General features: G+C 39.1%; 2 protein-coding genes and 1 long non-coding RNA gene across 7 annotated transcripts in view; 2 read left to right on the top strand and 1 right to left on the bottom strand.

Moving 5' to 3' along the window:
* The window catches only part of atp5mc3a (ATP synthase membrane subunit c locus 3a), a 2,949-nt gene extending 682 nt beyond the window's left edge, over nucleotides 1–2,267 (top strand). The window contains exons 3-5 of the mRNA XM_062069925.1: nucleotides 1,296–1,370; nucleotides 1,465–1,655; nucleotides 1,735–2,267. Of these exons, the coding sequence (XP_061925909.1) occupies nucleotides 1,296–1,370; nucleotides 1,465–1,655; nucleotides 1,735–1,849 (381 nt within the window). The 3' untranslated portion in view covers nucleotides 1,850–2,267. The remainder of the gene's footprint in view (nucleotides 1–1,295; nucleotides 1,371–1,464; nucleotides 1,656–1,734) is intronic.
* Nucleotides 1–16,612, bottom strand: part of LOC133665394 (uncharacterized) — a 707,793-nt gene that overhangs the window by 127,767 nt on the left and 563,414 nt on the right. The window lies entirely within an intron of this gene.
* atf2 (activating transcription factor 2) overlaps nucleotides 1–16,612 on the top strand; it is a 47,870-nt gene that overhangs the window by 6,253 nt on the left and 25,005 nt on the right. The window contains exons 1-8 of one of the 5 annotated variants that reach the window (XM_062069921.1): nucleotides 2,769–2,819; nucleotides 3,293–3,365; nucleotides 6,257–6,353; nucleotides 9,625–9,743; nucleotides 9,813–9,938; nucleotides 10,168–10,343; nucleotides 12,870–12,972; nucleotides 15,672–15,758. In XM_062069921.1, coding sequence (XP_061925905.1) covers nucleotides 3,318–3,365; nucleotides 6,257–6,353; nucleotides 9,625–9,743; nucleotides 9,813–9,938; nucleotides 10,168–10,343; nucleotides 12,870–12,972; nucleotides 15,672–15,758 — 756 coding nt within the window. In that variant the 5' untranslated portion in view covers nucleotides 2,769–2,819; nucleotides 3,293–3,317. The other 4 variants (XM_062069922.1, XM_062069923.1, XM_062069924.1 and 1 more) reach the window with 4 other exon arrangements.

Raw genomic sequence — 16,612 nt, 5'->3', positions numbered from 1 at the left:
TTATTGACTACTATCCAAATAAAAACAATAAGCAATCCTGTACAATATACAAAGCAATATACAAAATACTGCACAATATACAGATCAAAACAAGCGTACCGGAGTAATAACAGTCAGAAGCTACTACCAAAATAGAATAGAATGGACTTTATTGTTATTATATTTGCATACAACGAGATTAAGGACTCCAATTTAAGGTGCGGTAGTGGAAACAAATATGGAATAAAAATAAATCACACAAGAAGTAATAAGAATTGAAATAAACAGACTACTATCCAAAATAAAAACAATAAGCAATCCTGTACGATATACAAAATACTGTTCAATACACAGAACAAAACAAGAGTACCGGAGTAATAAAGTAATAACAGTCAGTGTCGGATGTATTGCACTCGAAGGGTAATATTGCACAGTAGGGTATTAGAGTAAATGGGTTATACTTGTAGAGCGCTTTTCTACCTTCAAGGTACTCAAAGCGCTTTTGACACTAATTCCACATTCACACACTGATGGCGGGAGCTGCCGTGCAAGGCCCCAACCACGACCCATCAGGAGCAAGGGTGAAGTGTCTCGCTCAAGGACACAACAGACGTGGCGAGGTTGGTAGAAAGTGGAGATTGAACCAGGAACCCTCAGGTTGCTGGCACGGCCACTCTTCCAACCGCACCACGCCGTCCCCAAGGTAGGATATCATATAGGGGTGAATTATTTATTACCAGTTTTGAGTTCAAGATGGTGACAGCTCTGGGAAAGAAGCTGTCTCTGAGCCTGTTTTGTTCTGGCTCTGATGTACCTGTAGCCCCTGCCCGATGGTAGCAGGTCAAACAGGTGGAAACCAGGGTGTGGGCTGTCCTTGGTAATGTAAAACAACATGCAGCTTGGTGATCAGCTGTCATTGCACAGTTTTAGGAATTGTCTTGAGATATAGTTCTATTTAAGGTGTTTGAGCTCACTCGTGTCTCAATGTATTGCTGCTGATGGCTCCACAGTAGCGTGCCATATAGATTTGCTACTTAAAATAAGACTTAGACAAACTTTATTGATCCACAAGGGCAATTGTTCCTCATACTTGAAGTATTTAAGTAATTGTAATTGCAACTATTGCTAATATGTTGCTCTTTCTGACACCCCTCCTCGTGCTACAGGTCATACTGAGCTCATGCTACAGTCATGTTCATTCAAGGTGCCTTCTACCTGCTTTTTGCTTGTGTTTAGGGCAGACTGTACAATATTATATTTATTTGGTGCAGAGGTGATATTTTGCAAGCGCTTAAGTGCTTATTTACCTGTTGCAGGTCCGTGCTGGTTCCCGGGCTCTTTACAGACCCCTGTCTGCCTCTGTGCTGTCCAGGCCTGAGGTCAACACAGAGGTAATAAGATTTCTAGCTTGGTCTGATGCATTTTAATTTAACTTGTCAGATATCTTGAGGCGGTGTACTAATTTTGCAGCTTTTCTTGTTCCAGAATGCCGTTGCTCTGATGCCACAAAGCCCCCTCACTCAGGTCACACTGAGGGGCTTTCAGACAAGCGCTGTCAGCCGGGACATCGACACCGCTGCTAAGTTTATTGGTGCCGGAGCTGCCACAGTCGGTGTAGCTGGATCTGGCGCGGGAATCGGGACTGTGTTTGGCAGTCTGATCATCGGCTATGCTAGGTTTGTTTGTTTGTTTGTTTTGTTGACCCAATGTTGCATCTAAATTGCGTTTTAAGAGCTCTGATTGTTTTCTTTGCAGGAACCCATCCCTGAAGCAGCAGCTGTTCTCCTATGCCATCCTGGGATTTGCCCTGTCTGAAGCCATGGGACTGTTCTGTTTGATGGTCGCTTTCCTTATCCTGTTTGCCATGTAAAACTCTGCTGTTCAACTTTCATTACAGATGTGACTACACTTTATTCTGGCATCCTAAATTGTTCCGTGTTAGTGTCATGGAAATGTACATTTTCAAGGCTCTTGGGCACTGTCAAAATGAGCAAAGACATGTATTGTACAAATGTAAGAAATTACTTGATTAAAATACATGTATTTGACTATTTAACAGTTGCGCTAGAATTAATGTCTGCAACGCTGCTGACCAAAAGCATCTTTTTGGAATGACTTCTGTGATTTAGTACAAAAGACTTGCTTCCTTAAAGCATCACATGGAAGCTTTTTTGGGTCCACCACCTACTTGACGCATTAGTGTAACTTCAATATTTCTGGTTTTAGGCACAGGGGAGTGTTTGCTTTTGTAAATGGCATTGAATAAATTAGAAAGTTTTTAAAATGACCTGGAGAATATTGTTGACCTTGTTTGGTATAAAGAATCAGAAGTACATTTTAAACTAGTACTAACATTGATTACAACACAAGCAGTCTAAAATTTTACCACTTTAAAAGATCCATCTGAATTTATCAATGGACAATAAGCATTGCCTAATGTATTTTTCATCAAACTGGTTGTTACACATTGAAGTCTGGTAAACCATTTAACAAAACTGGCATGTATGCTCATTAATTGGGTTGTTTTGCAAAGACTGACAATACTGTATTGTGTGAAATGCTCAATTATTTTAAAGTATCAAACCCACAGATGTTGATGGATATGAAATACTGATTTTTTTAAATTAAATATACTTTGCCATTTCTGCCACACCAGGATTATGACCAAAAAGAATAATACTAACCATGTTTCTATATAACGACACCATAGGCTGTTATAGAGCATACCCGGTTGTCGAAATGTATGACGTCATTCTGTGACGTGTGTGGCTATTCTCGCGATCGTTTGGACCAGACGCGGGATCTGGGGAATGCAAGGAGGGTCGTGGCTGGCGGAGTGGGTAAGTACGTGTCCACACAACCCGAGGATGTTTACCACGCTGTCGTACACGACCTGTATCCCCAATCTAAACATTGGCAGTGCCGTTGGTTAGTTTTGAATTAAAAACTGAAAATCCTCTTTGTAGAAAGGCTATTTTAAATCTAAATACGGCGACGCTTGTGTGTTCACTGGGGCGAAGGCTAGTTCATGGAAGCGACTAGAACAGATGCTCGTCTTCCGCGATAATATGATGGGGCTTGTTTTAGTTGGACATATTTAACAATGCGACACACGACTGGTGTTTTATTTTCGATTGTAAAAGAGTGCCGTGTTGGGATGAGCGGTGTCAACAACTAAGTAGTAACCGCCCATCTTTGGCTGGCTTTGTTCACATATCTCCTCTTCAGCAGCATCTCCAGCCACAAATACATACTTCAAAGATGATTTATATTTAGTCAGTTTGACGAACCCAAGGTACTGCTCTCGTTTCAGGGTGACATAACAGGAATCCCTTAATATGAGTGATGATAAACCTTTTCAATGCACTGCACCTGGCTGTGGACAGGTAAGACACCTGCTTTTATTGATAGGTCATTGCACATAGTAGTGGAGACTGTACACATCGTGTCTTGGTGCATCACACTATACAAAGACAATTACAGTCGTGGTCAAAAGTGTACATACACTTGTAAAGAACATAATGTCATGGCTGTCTTGAGTTTCCAATGATTTCCACAAGTCTTATTTTTTTGTGATAGAGTTATTGGAGCACATACTTGTTTGTCACAAAAAAACATTCATGAAGTTTGCTTCTTTTATGAATTTATTATGGGTCTACTGAAAATGTGACCAAATATGCTTGGTCGAAAGCATAGGTATTGTGGGCAAACAGCTCAATTTTTGTTTCATCTGACATCACATGGACAAAGATAAGACCTTCTGGATGAAACTAAAATGGAGCTGTTTGGCCACAATACCCAGCAATATGTTCGGAAGAGAAAAGGTGAGGCCTTTAATCCCAGGAACACCAGGCCTACCTACCTAGGGCAGCACGGTTGTACAGGGGCTAGTGCATGTGCCTCACAATACGATGGTCCTGAGTTCAATCCCGGGCTCGGGACCTTTCTGTGTGGCGTTTGCATGTTCTCCCCGGATACTCCGGCTTCTTCCCACCTCCAAAAACATGCACCTGGGGATAGGTTGATTGGCAACACTAAATTGGCCCTAGTGTGTGAATGTTGTCTGTCTATCTGTGTTGGCCCCGTGATGAGATGGCGACTTGTCCAGAGTGTACCCCGCCTTCTGCCTTGCGCCCGAATACAGCTGGGATAGGCTCCAGCACCCCCCGCGATCCCGAAAGGGACAAGCGGTAAAAAAATGGAAGGATGGATGAACCATGCCTATTGTCTTGCATGGTGGTGGTAGTATTATGCTCTGGGCCTCTGTGCTTTACAGAGAGTAAATGGGACAATGAAAAAGGAGGATTACCTCCAAATTCTTCAGGACAAGCTAAAATCATCAGCCCGGAGGTTGGGTCTTGGGCACAGTTGGGTGTTCCAACAGGACAATGACCCCAAACACACGTCAAAAGTGGTAAAGGAATGGCTAAATCAGGCTAGAATGAAGGTTTTAGAATGGCCTTCCCAAAGTCCTGACTTAAACGTGTGGACAATGCTGAAGAAACAAATCCATGTCAGAAGACCAACAAATTTAGCTGAACTGCACCAATTTTGTCAAGAGAAGTGCTCAAAAATTCAAGCAGAAGCTTGTGGATGGCTACCAAAAGCGCCTTCTTGCAGTGAAACTTGCCATGGGACATGTAAGCAAATATTAACATTGCTGTATGTATACTTTTGACCCAGCAGTTTTGCTCACATTTTCAGTAGACCCACAATAAATTCATAAAAGAACCAAACTTCGTGAATGTTTTTTGTGACCAACAAGTATGTGCTCCAGTCACTCTATCACAAAAAAATAAGAGTTGTAGAAATGATTGGAAATTCAAGACAGCCATGACATTATGTTCTTTACAAGTGTATGTACACTTTTGACCACGACTGTAAGTTGAAAAGGTGGCACAATTCAATCATATTTAAAGTGTTAATATGCCAATGTTGTTTTAGTTGATTCCAGTTAGCTTATTTACGACCCCTTCCGAGCAACTTCTTATTGTCATTTATGTATTTTTTATTGTCCCTCACCCAACAGGGTATATGCTCAAAACTAGGCTTATTTGTAAACAATGCTGATTTTTATAATGGATATAGTGCCATGTCCACACGAACACGGATTGTTTCAAAAACGCATATCCGGGGTTCAAAGGATCTCCATCCACACATCCACTAGCTGCCATGCACAATTTGTCCAATCAGAAACCTAGAAAAGCAGCAACAGCTGACTTTGTGGCATTACACCTGTTATTATTTTTGATATACTCGACCAGAGGTCCTTAACATTTTTGACCATGGGGCCCAACTTTTCCACTACAGAGGGCCCCGGGCCCACTCGAATATTACCAGTGAATTAGAAATCTTACTCTCTTTAAGGACAAAAGTATGCTTTTGCATGTGGACAAAAGGCCTTAACGCAGAGAAAAGTATGCGTTATGAAGTATCCATGTTTGTGGGGACACGACCCAAGTTTGCAGTGTACTTGGAGTGCAGTGCTCTCAGTAATAAGCATTGCAGTCCAAAGTCGCTGTCAACTACAAATACAATAATATACTTTAGGGCTTTAGAAATTAATTGGTTAAACCAATAAGTTAAATACATATTTTGTTGCTTTGATTAATTGTTTAATGGGTGTAACTAATAAACACTCAACACAATCAAAACTCATTATTTGTAAACAAATGCAGAAATTGGGACTTTGATTGTGCACGTTTGCGTAATATTTCACAAAACCTCTCAAGCTGGTTGCTCCATCCCAGGATGCTTGCCAATCTCTAATATGTTCCTATTTTACTTTTTTTTTTTTTAAATATGGAAATATATAGTTTAGTAGTCTGTTCCAGGGTAAAGTTGTTGCCTTCATTAAACCTGTATTAACTGTAAAGTCAATGCTTAAAATATAAAAAAAGCAATGTTAAGTAAGATAGTATGACATATTGTACTGATGGCAATTGGGTGTTGGACTAAAGTATAGGGACACTACTGTCGTCTTGCGTACCTGCCAGTGTATGTTTTTCTCTTTTTATGTTCATCTTAGAGTTTTGCAAAAATACATTGGGTTAATCTTGTGTTTTCTTCCTTTATTAAAATATATGTTCCAAAAAGACAAATCAAAACTCACCTACATAATTGTACTTATACTTGTCAACTCCAAGATAACAAAAACATTACAATAGCTAGGTTTAAAAAAAAAAAAAAAGTATATTTGTGCTGTGACATGTGTCTAAACTGTTTTTCAGTTTTGTGTGTCAACCTTCAGGTCTCTGTTCTTTTTTTGTCCTTATAGAGATTTACAAATGAAGACCACTTGGCTGTCCACAAGCACAAACATGAGATGACCCTCAAATTTGGTCCAGCAAGGACCGACAGCGTCATTATAGCTGGTAAGAGTTTTGTTAATGTCTATTTTTTTTACAGAAGAAACCATATATAAGAAACCGCAATTAAGTTTCATACGGTCGTGGTAACATATTCAAAATATAGTTATCATATTTGCCGTGTTCAGTGTCTGATAGTTGTTGGTTGTACTGCACGACAAGAGTAATGCTTCATTTGTTTTACCTTAACTAAACATGTCGGAATGCACATCCATTAGGGTGATTCAGATATGTTCTTCCTACAAGGACGACAGACCAAGCAATAGTGTACAGTTGTTCTTCGTATATCGCAGCTAATTGGTTCTGGCCATGACCGCAATAAACTAATTTTGCGAAGTACAAATCATTAGTTTTCATAGCTAGATCATAAAAAAAACAGTTTACGACCTTCAAAATAACTTTTTCAACATAATGAGGGCCTTCTATACTTAAAATAACACTCTTTAGTCACATTTACACTCTTTCAATCCAATATACTCTAGTAATACTGTCTGAGGCTGAGCCAATCAGTGGCCACTATACTGAACAGCGCACTCTGATTGGTTTGGTCTTCTCTAGTGGTCAATACTACTGTCGTATTGATATATATTACTATTGCCATTAATATTTAAATGTATTTTATTTGTATGCTTGAAAATGCTTAATATAGGACTAGACAATTGTAGAATATGTTTTAAACAAGGGGGGGGGGGGGAAATAACCCCAAAATATGCAATGTGGTGAAGCCGCAATATTTGAAGAGGCAATGTGGCAAGGGATGACCCGTAAGCAAGCACGGTAAATGTCTATTATTTTAACAGTTTTAGCCAAAATCCGCACTTTTTAAATTTTGACCGTTTTGCTTTCACTGCTTGTGTTGTCGTATGTGCCCTGTGCAGCACTTTGGGCAATTTAGGTGGTTTCGAATGTGCTATGTCACGCTTTTCCCCTGGGATTGCCAACAGACCTGTGGTAGTGGAGGTGTGGTCAACAGACGTCATCATAAAATTGACATATTCTGTGATACTTTTCTTTAAAAAGGCTAAACAATGTTGTAATAATTAATAATACCATAGATTTGTTATAAATGTGAGTATCAGAATCAGACAAGTTTTTATTGCCATTGTGAACCCGTTCTCAAACAATGGCAATAAAAACTCTTCTGATTCTGATACTCACATTTATAACAAATCTATGGTATTATTAATTATTATTAACTAGGGCTGTCAAAATGGACACATTACTCAAAAATAATCCCATTAATCACGTGCAAGCTCTTTTAGTGTAACACTTATACGGTCAGTAATCAGATGAATGCATACGTCACTTCAAAAACTAGTTAGAAAACTCTGACTGATGTGCTCTGTCATTCCAAAACACAGCCTGAAGGCACTTTAGATAAAACTATTGCCAAGTGTTTTGCAAATAAAGGGCATGCATCTAAGTAAAACTTTCGAAAACGTTCCTGGATGACATTCTGACAATAACATTGCATTTGTGTACAAATAATGAGGTCTTTTCGTAAGCCAATTGAAATTATGGAAACCCGTTAAAAATAATGATTAATCCAAATTCCAAAATCTGATATAAAAAAAACAATCATTGGACAGCCCTAGTATTAACATTAGGGCTGTCAACATTAACACATGTGATTAATTTTTCAAAAGTATCACATTATCATGAATGAATGAAGATTATTCACAGTGATTGTTTTGACAGCCAGAAGGTGGCGCGCATTGCACAGGCAGTGATCACGTCACATGCCAGTGTGATGATAGTTAGAGCAGTGTGCTCTCCGCCCTTCAAAACCAACTCCGACCGAACTTTAGATAGAATTGAGGTAAGGACGGCACTGCTAGCATGGATACAAGATGGACAGCAAACAGAGGACAACAAACTATGCTGGCCAGTTTACCACAGATAAGTTAAACATTGCCTTTTCTAAATGGACAGCCACCGCATGTAGGTCACTTAACATCTGTTAAGACATAGTGCTGCAAGATGTCGTTCATGTCGCCAACTACATTGGTGTTAGTTTGTACAAAAAGAGCAGCGCTGTCATCTGAAAAGGTAAATAAGTGTGTATGTTTAAGGAAGAGTAAATGCAGATGTAAATGGCGCACTGCAAAGAGTCAGTGTTCAAAAACAAGAAAAAAAATACAAAAATTAGGGGTATTTTATTTGAACTAAGCAAAATTATCTGCCAATAGAACAAGAAAATTTGGCTTGTCAAAACTTTCCAAAACAAGTAAAATTAGCTAACCTCAATGAACCCAAAAATAACTTAAAATAAGTATATTCTCACTAATAACAAGTGCACTTTTCTTAGTAGAAAAAAAAGAGACCTTTTTTCTCAATATGTTGAAAAATATTCTTAAATTAAGTAAATGCTAGTGCCATTATCTTGACATAATGATATGCGCTTGGCATTACATTTCTTGAAACCAGCAAACTTACACTAAAAAGAAATGTATTGTTCTTAATGGAAAGGCAACAAGGCGCGACCGCTTGTTACTCTCGGGGTCTCCTAGCCGCTCAGGCAAATCATATGGTCTAAAAATGCATTTTTCCATCAATAACATGACATCATCGCGCCAAGTGCGTGCTCTTTCAGTCAATTAGTGCACATATACACAGCTCGGCCCTCGGCCAAACATTTTTTAAATGTAATTTTGAAGAATTCATCTGAATTAACTATTTCTGTTCAAAATTGTTAGAAATGTCACATATTAAATGTTTAAATATTAACTGTCAGTTTACTGTACTGTGCCAACTGTACTACTATATGAGTACGTATTTTCTATTGTTTCACTGAAAATAAAACAGCAAAGTCCATTTGGCTGTCATCTGTTTTAATTAACAGACACAATTGTGTCAAAGTCATGATTTTTTTTCATGCTTAAAATAAGAAATTATTACTTTAAAAAAGTAGTTTTATACTTGTGAGTGTTGATAACACAGCTTAGCAACACTTGATATTCTAGTTTCAAGCATGTTTTACTCAATATAGGTCATAAAATCTCAGCAACAAGCTGTAATATCTTACTGAGATCATTTAGGACTAAAACCTTAAAACAAGTAAAACACTCTAACATAAAATCTGTTTAGTGAGAAGAATTATCTTATCAGACAGAAATTAAGCAAATATCACCCTTATTTGAGATATTTAATCTTACTTAGATTTCAGTTTTTGCAGTGTATATAGAGATATACTGTATGGATATAAATAGTTAGACTTCACTTGACTTACATTCTCTTTCAAATGTTTTCACCCACTCATCTATCTTTTCCATCGCAGACCAAACGCCGACACCTACACGCTTTTTGAAGAATTGCGAGGAAGTAGGGCTGTTTAATGAACTCACAAGCCCTTTTGACCACGACTTCAAAAAAGTGGCTGAAGATGACGTTAAGAAGGTTGGGCTTTATTGAGAATATTCTCTACACTATGTTGGCATTCCTGATGCCCATTCATATTTTCTGCAGCTGCCGCTGGATTTGTCACCTCTCGCTACTCCGATCATACGCAACAAAACGGAAGAGCCCACAGCACAGGAGGCCAATCGAGGTAGCCCGCTGCCTCACCCAGAATCAACCACAAATGATGACAAGGTGAACCAATGCTCAACCAAGTCACAGGGTCAATATATTTGGGTTCTGCCTCTTTAAATCCACTATTACTAATATCTATATCATGACTTCAGTCCAAAGATTCTGTTGTTATGAGAAGTTGTTGATGGATGTTTAATTGTTAATATTTTTTTTCTCCTCTTTCCATTTCTTTAACTTTGAGACAAAAGCACATATTGTCTGCAGCTAAGATGTTGTGTGATGTTTCCAGGACTTATCTTTGCAGCCAGCCTCACTGCCAACATCCACTATAGTCCATCCTGCATCCCTCCAAGTTCCCAATGTACTCCTAGCAACCTCAGAGGCTAATGTTATACAGCAAGCGCTCCCATCGCCAACATCTAGCTCTGTTATTACCCAAGTCCCATCCACTAATAGGCCTATAGTGTAAGTAACTCAGAACAAAAATCATAGTTAATTCCTCAAGTCATCACTTCATTTTTAAATTATATATTTTCTTTCATTTTGTGCAGTTTTGTCTAAGTTGGAGCATGTGCTTGTTTTGTTTTTAATTTAAGTACAGTTTGCAAAATCTTAATTTTGGCTGCAGTTGTTTTTTTCTTTCAAAGTGACAGTGCCTTTATGTATTTTTTTAGGTAATGAAATCATTTAGAAATCTCACATTGCAGCAACTATTTATTATATCTCACCAATGAACAGTACCATATACATAAATATTGGATATAACTTACAGTAGTTGGTGTATATCTTAGGAAATAAGTATAAATGTGCAGTGTTACCTTGGTTTTCAATGAGAAACATTGCCAAAAATGTATCTCGGATATCCTTTGACCAAACATTGCGTCAAACAAACTAGTCTATTAACGCGCACAGTTTCCCATGGAATTTAGTATAAACATCAAGAATCTCACGTGGGGTTACTTTCTTTCTTTCATGTTTATTTCGAATATGTAGACAAAACAAAAACAAACAAATTTTGCAAAAAACAACAAAAAAGCCATTCAAAAATGAATAACAAAAACAATAATAATAATAATAGTAATAATAAAAAGCAAAAAGAAACAAGAAATTAAAATAAACATTAATGTAAACATATCCGAAAAGGAGTGAGAAGAGGTAAAAACGTATGTACTCCCACCCCTCTTATTACTTACTATATGTTTAATAATGATAATAATAATAATAATAGTATATAAAAATGTTGTGTTATATAAATACATATACATATATAAGTATGTACATATGTATATATATATATATATATCTACAACATACATTTAACAAGTAACTATGAATGTGACACAGCAGCGTGTATACATAGTATACATATACATACACATATAAACCTACTGACTCTTAGTGCAGTTCACTATATCCTGTGAACAATATATTTTTGTACATTCTTTTAAAAACATTGATGCTTGGACTTTGCTTATGTACTTCGCTCAGATTGTGTACTCATTCTTCAGTTTCTGTGAAGAATGGATTGTGGGTTTTTTTCAAGTTGAGACACAATAGACAGATTCTAGCCAGGGAGTCCTTTAATAATCTTTATTGTGATAGGTTGATTGGCAACACTAAAATTGGCTCTAGTGTGTGAGTGTGAGTGTGAATGTTGTCTGTCCCTGCGCCCTGTGATGAGGTGGCGACTTGTCCAGGGTGTACCCTGCCTTCCGCCCGAATGCAGCTGGGGTAGGCTCCAGCACCCCCCGTGACCCCGAGAGGGACAAGCGGTAGAGGATGGATGGATGTGTGTGTGTGTGGGTGTGGTTTCTATGTCTGTCTCTTTTCTTGCACTGTGCTCCCTGCACGAATGTGGCGTTCACGCACACTGGGTTTTTTCAGTGTTAGGCAAATTTCAGACACCTATTTAGTACAGCTACAAAATGAGCCACAATAGGGCCAAAGAAAATTGCTTTATTTATTTACGCCTGTATTTCTAACTTTGTATTTTTTCAGTTGCTGTACGGTGACTTTCAGTGCCTTAAAAGGTGCCCTAAAAATAAATTGTCATTAGGTGTAAGCACTTTGATGTAGAAGGTGAGAAACACCATGAAATTCAAGGAAGAACTCGTACCAAAGTACAAAGGTAGTGTTTGTTAAAATAGTATTGTAATGTAAAGGTTCCTAGTTAATATACGGTACAGTATGTTGCAGGGGGCACTGTTTAAGGGATCACATTACAGAAAGTGAGCAAGTAAACAGCTCTGACTTTCCACTCCTCAAAGTTAATTTTGTACCCTCCTTTGCTCTTCCCTCTCCACTAACCGCCATGTTCACCAAGAGTCTTTAATTCATCTAACCGTTTTCTACCGCTTCTTCTCGGGGTCGCGGGGGGTGCTGGAGCCTATCGCATTAATAAGAGTAAAAATTATATAAAATATTCCTTTTATTCATTACTTATAAGTATTTCACATTGTGTTCTGCTTGTAAAAGTATAATTATCTTAAACAAGAGTGTTTAGTTGGTATTTTTATTTGTATTATTTTTTATTGGAAAAATGTGTCTTTGGTCTTGGTCTGACGGTTCAAAACACATTACTCACGAAAACCGAGGTACCACTGTACTATTGTAAAAAACTACTAAGTCAACATAGACAGTATTGTCTAAGTAGATGACAACACCAATGAGTACACCTCACAGTAAACATAACCTAATTCTTCCTAAAGTCAACAATGCTTCCCTTGAATTGTTTAAAAGACTACATTTGATTTGAGTTGCCTAACAGACGTCCATATCAAGACTGATGATTGCAAATCAGTATTGAATCATGTTGCTTGAGCTCAATGGGTGTTTCTTCTTCTTTCATCAGTTGTTGCTTGAATATGACTGAATGTTTGATCTTTGCCATCACTCTGCCACTTTTTAGTGTGTTTTTTTGTTGTTGTATTATTTATTAACATAGCACTGTGCAGTTCTATTCTTGACGGAGATGTCTGTTTCCTGCTCTAGGCCAGTGTCTGGCGCCTTCCCTGTGCTCTTACAGCTACCTAACGGGCAGACCATGCCAGTCGCCATTCCAGCATCCATTACCAGTTCCAGTGTACATATTCCAGTGAGTCAGTTACATTTCTGATCTTCATGTCAATTGTATTCCTGGTTACTAATTTACAAAATATCTTTGTCTTTTACATTGTGTTTTTCCAAGATGACAATTATTGGGATGTTATGAGTAGGTGGGGTCGCGATCCGATTTTGATTTGATCCGATGTCAGCAAAAGAGAAATATCGGATGATATCGGCTTGCATCTAAAATCTCTAATATAAGCTCCAAGACAAGCAGTCCTGCAGCACCTTTAGTTGTGCAAAGCTGTACATCCATCCATCCATTTTCTACCGCTTATTCCCTTCGGGGTCGCGGGGGGCGCTGGAGCCTATCTCAGCTACAATCAGGCGGAAGGCGGGGTACACCCTGGACAAGTCGCCACCTCATCGCAGGGCCAACACAGATAGACAACATTCACACTCACATTCACACACTAGGGCTAATTTAGTGTTGCCAATCAACCTATCCCCAGGTGCATGTCTTTGGAGGTGGGAGGAAGCCGGAGTACCCGGAGGGAACCCACGCAGTCACGGGGAGGACATGCAAACTCCACACAGAAAGATCCCGAGGCCGGGATTGAACTCACGACTATTCAGGACCTTCGTATTGTAAGGCAGACGCAGTAACCCCAGTCAGTTCCAATCTAAATATCCTTCAATAATCACACAAGGTTTGCCCTCTTTGATTTTATTAAAGTCATTTACAAAAGGTTTAACATTGTAGGCTATAGGCTACCAGGAACTAGCGGCTTTACAACAGCTAAGCACACAAGCTAGACATACCTAAAAAGTGTCCTAATTATACAATATTGCAGTCTAAAACACCACATTTGTCAATATAAATAAGTATCAAATAATTATAGTCAGACATTCCTTACACATGTCAAGTCTCCAAGACAAAAGTGTAGTAGAAACTATCCAGTAACAAACGTATCTGTATCATTCAACTTCCGCATCATGATCTTATTTTAATGAATTATTGTGACCACTAGGTGTTACCAAGAAAAAAAAAATATTACCTCTGCACTTCCACTGAATTAAAGACAAAAGAGGTCCATTGCAGTCAGTTAATAATAGAGAGGTTAGTGTTTTTCTTACCTACATTGTTCTGTGTTTAAGTAATTTTTTAAGAAAAGTCATAAAATACCCTTTCATGTACACATACTTATTATACAATACAACCACACCTCATTTACATCATAACACAGACAATACATACTTTTGTTCACATCTGTCATCATTTGTACAACACAACCATGATTTTAACACACACACCTCACAGTTTACAACAAAATGCTCTCATGGATAAATATAATACACATTAAGTTGATGTGTCAATCATAGTGCCCACCTTAGTGACCGTGTGAGCAGCTTTGATTGCTCCAAAGCCACTTTTTCACTTTAATTGTGAATGAAGAGTAATCTGTTAGACTTTTCAAGTTTGTTGTGAGGTCGTTCCATTCCTTTATCGCTTTATATGAAAAGGCTGATTGTGCAAAATATGTTTTACATCTGGGTACGCTACACTGCCCCCTGGTGGAGGCTCGTGTGTTTCTAGTTGTCATAGCAGATGTAAACTGGACAAAGTGCTTAAGTGGCGCTGGTGCAGCGTTATTTAGGATTCGATGGGCCATTCGTATTGATGCTAATTTTTGAATGTTAGCAAAATGTAAGTAGTACAATCACTTATGCTTTCACTAGTAGAGATTACCTTTCAGATCAAAACATTTGATGAATTAAATTCCTGCTGATCAAAAAAAATAAATTTTTAATTTATAAAAATCGGTAAATCGGAGTAACAGTGCTATCGGTGACGAAAGATACTCACCTGTCCCGAGATAAATACATGATACTTGTGTGATTTTACTGGGTCTTTAAGGGGGATAAATGTTGGTCAGGGTCCACATTTTGATTGGACACGAGTCCTCCTCAAGTGATGTTCAGACAACACTTAGTGATTGATTAATGCCACATTTTGTCCTTGCCTGTCTTCTATTCTCTTGGACAGCAGGAACTATTTACGACTTTGGCTCCGCAAATTTGGCAGTCAATTTGGATCTGGGGAGCGAGCGAGGGATGTAATGGACTTTGTATGGCTGTGACGACTACACGGGAATTGGCTGGAGCACAACAGGAACCCGTCCAGCACACTTTGTCATTTGTCCTTGTTCAAGTCAAATCAACGTTCTTGATTTCTGGCATAGCACTCGGATTACCACTAATGTGTTCTGCAATCCCATTATGAGTCCAGCTCGTGCTAGAGTTAGAAATCTTTTGAGACAAGATGAATATTTTTAAGCTGCAACCATTGTGGGAGCTTGTGCACCACTGAGCCACAACCAGATCAGATATTAGACAGTGGGCCTTTTGTTAGAACCCCACCCCCACCCGCAGGCCCCACCTGACTCCCTCCGTTTCATCAGCAGCTCCGAGAGACGTCCAGTTCTGGCCTTCTGACTTGTGTCTCTCATCCCCTCTGCAGCTCCCCTGCCCATATGCTCTCACGCAGCCAGGCAGAGGTTCATTAGCGCACACACTGCATCTCCATGTGGCGCTGCCTCCACAAAATAACGGGCCATCCGACATAATGAGGCTGAGATATGAGGGGACTCTGCTGCTTATGTTTGTGTGTTGTGGGGGAGCATGAGGCTGCGTTCTAGTGGGAAGACTAATTCTGTGTCGCTGTGTGTTCTGTGTCTCTGCTGTCAGATTGTCAGACCTGTCTCCGTTGTGCCTAATGTCCCCGGCATCCCCGGACCCCCTTCGCCACAGCCCGCTCAATCAGAGGCAAATCTGGTATTTGTGATAATTTCTTACTTTTAAATGACATATTTACACAATGTATGTTACTTATAAACTATAGTGTGCCCCGTCAGCGAGATCACAATCTGTAATTACTTCTGCCAACAAGGTGTTAATGTTATGCCACAGTTTTAGAAATATTAATAACAGGTAGGTATTTTGACAAGGATGTATTTGACAATTACATTAATGGCCCTATCATTTTTTACTGAACATGACTGTAAGCTATAAAAGGTTAAAATCCTTCTATCAGTCCAGTTTTTCCCAAAATTGCACGTAAATGTAAATGGGTTATACTTGTATAGTGCTTTTCTACCTTCAAGGTACTCAAAGCGCTTTGACACTATTTCCACATTCACACATTCACACACTGATGGCGGGAGCTGCCATGCAAGGCTCTAACCACCACCCATCAGGAGCAAGGGTTAAGTGTCTTACTCAAGGACACAACAGACGTGACGAGGTTGGGGATCGAACCAAGAACCCTCAGGTTGCTGGCATGGCCACTCTCCCAACTGCGCCACGCCGTCCCCACGTAATATGTACATAAATGTAATAGTTACCTATACACTGGTCACATTTTGAGGGAAGTGAATTTAATATGATAAGTGGGTATCTTCTAGCTGTAAATGAGACATCCATCCATCCATTTTGTACCACTTGTCTCTCTCGGGGCCGCGGGGGGTGCTGGAGCCTATCCCAGCTGCACTCAGGCAGAAGGCGGGGTACACCCTGGACAAGTGTCCACCTCATCACAGGGCCAACACAGATAGACAGACAATGTTCACACTCACATTCACACACTAGGGACCATTTAGTGTTGCCAATCAAGACAGCAAATTGTAAAT

This window comes from Entelurus aequoreus, linkage group LG14, assembly GCF_033978785.1.
Source record: "Entelurus aequoreus isolate RoL-2023_Sb linkage group LG14, RoL_Eaeq_v1.1, whole genome shotgun sequence".
NCBI lineage: Eukaryota > Metazoa > Chordata > Actinopteri > Syngnathiformes > Syngnathidae > Entelurus > Entelurus aequoreus.
The sequence above is the reverse complement of the archived record's forward strand: the minus strand, read 5'-3'. Positions and strand labels throughout refer to the sequence as shown.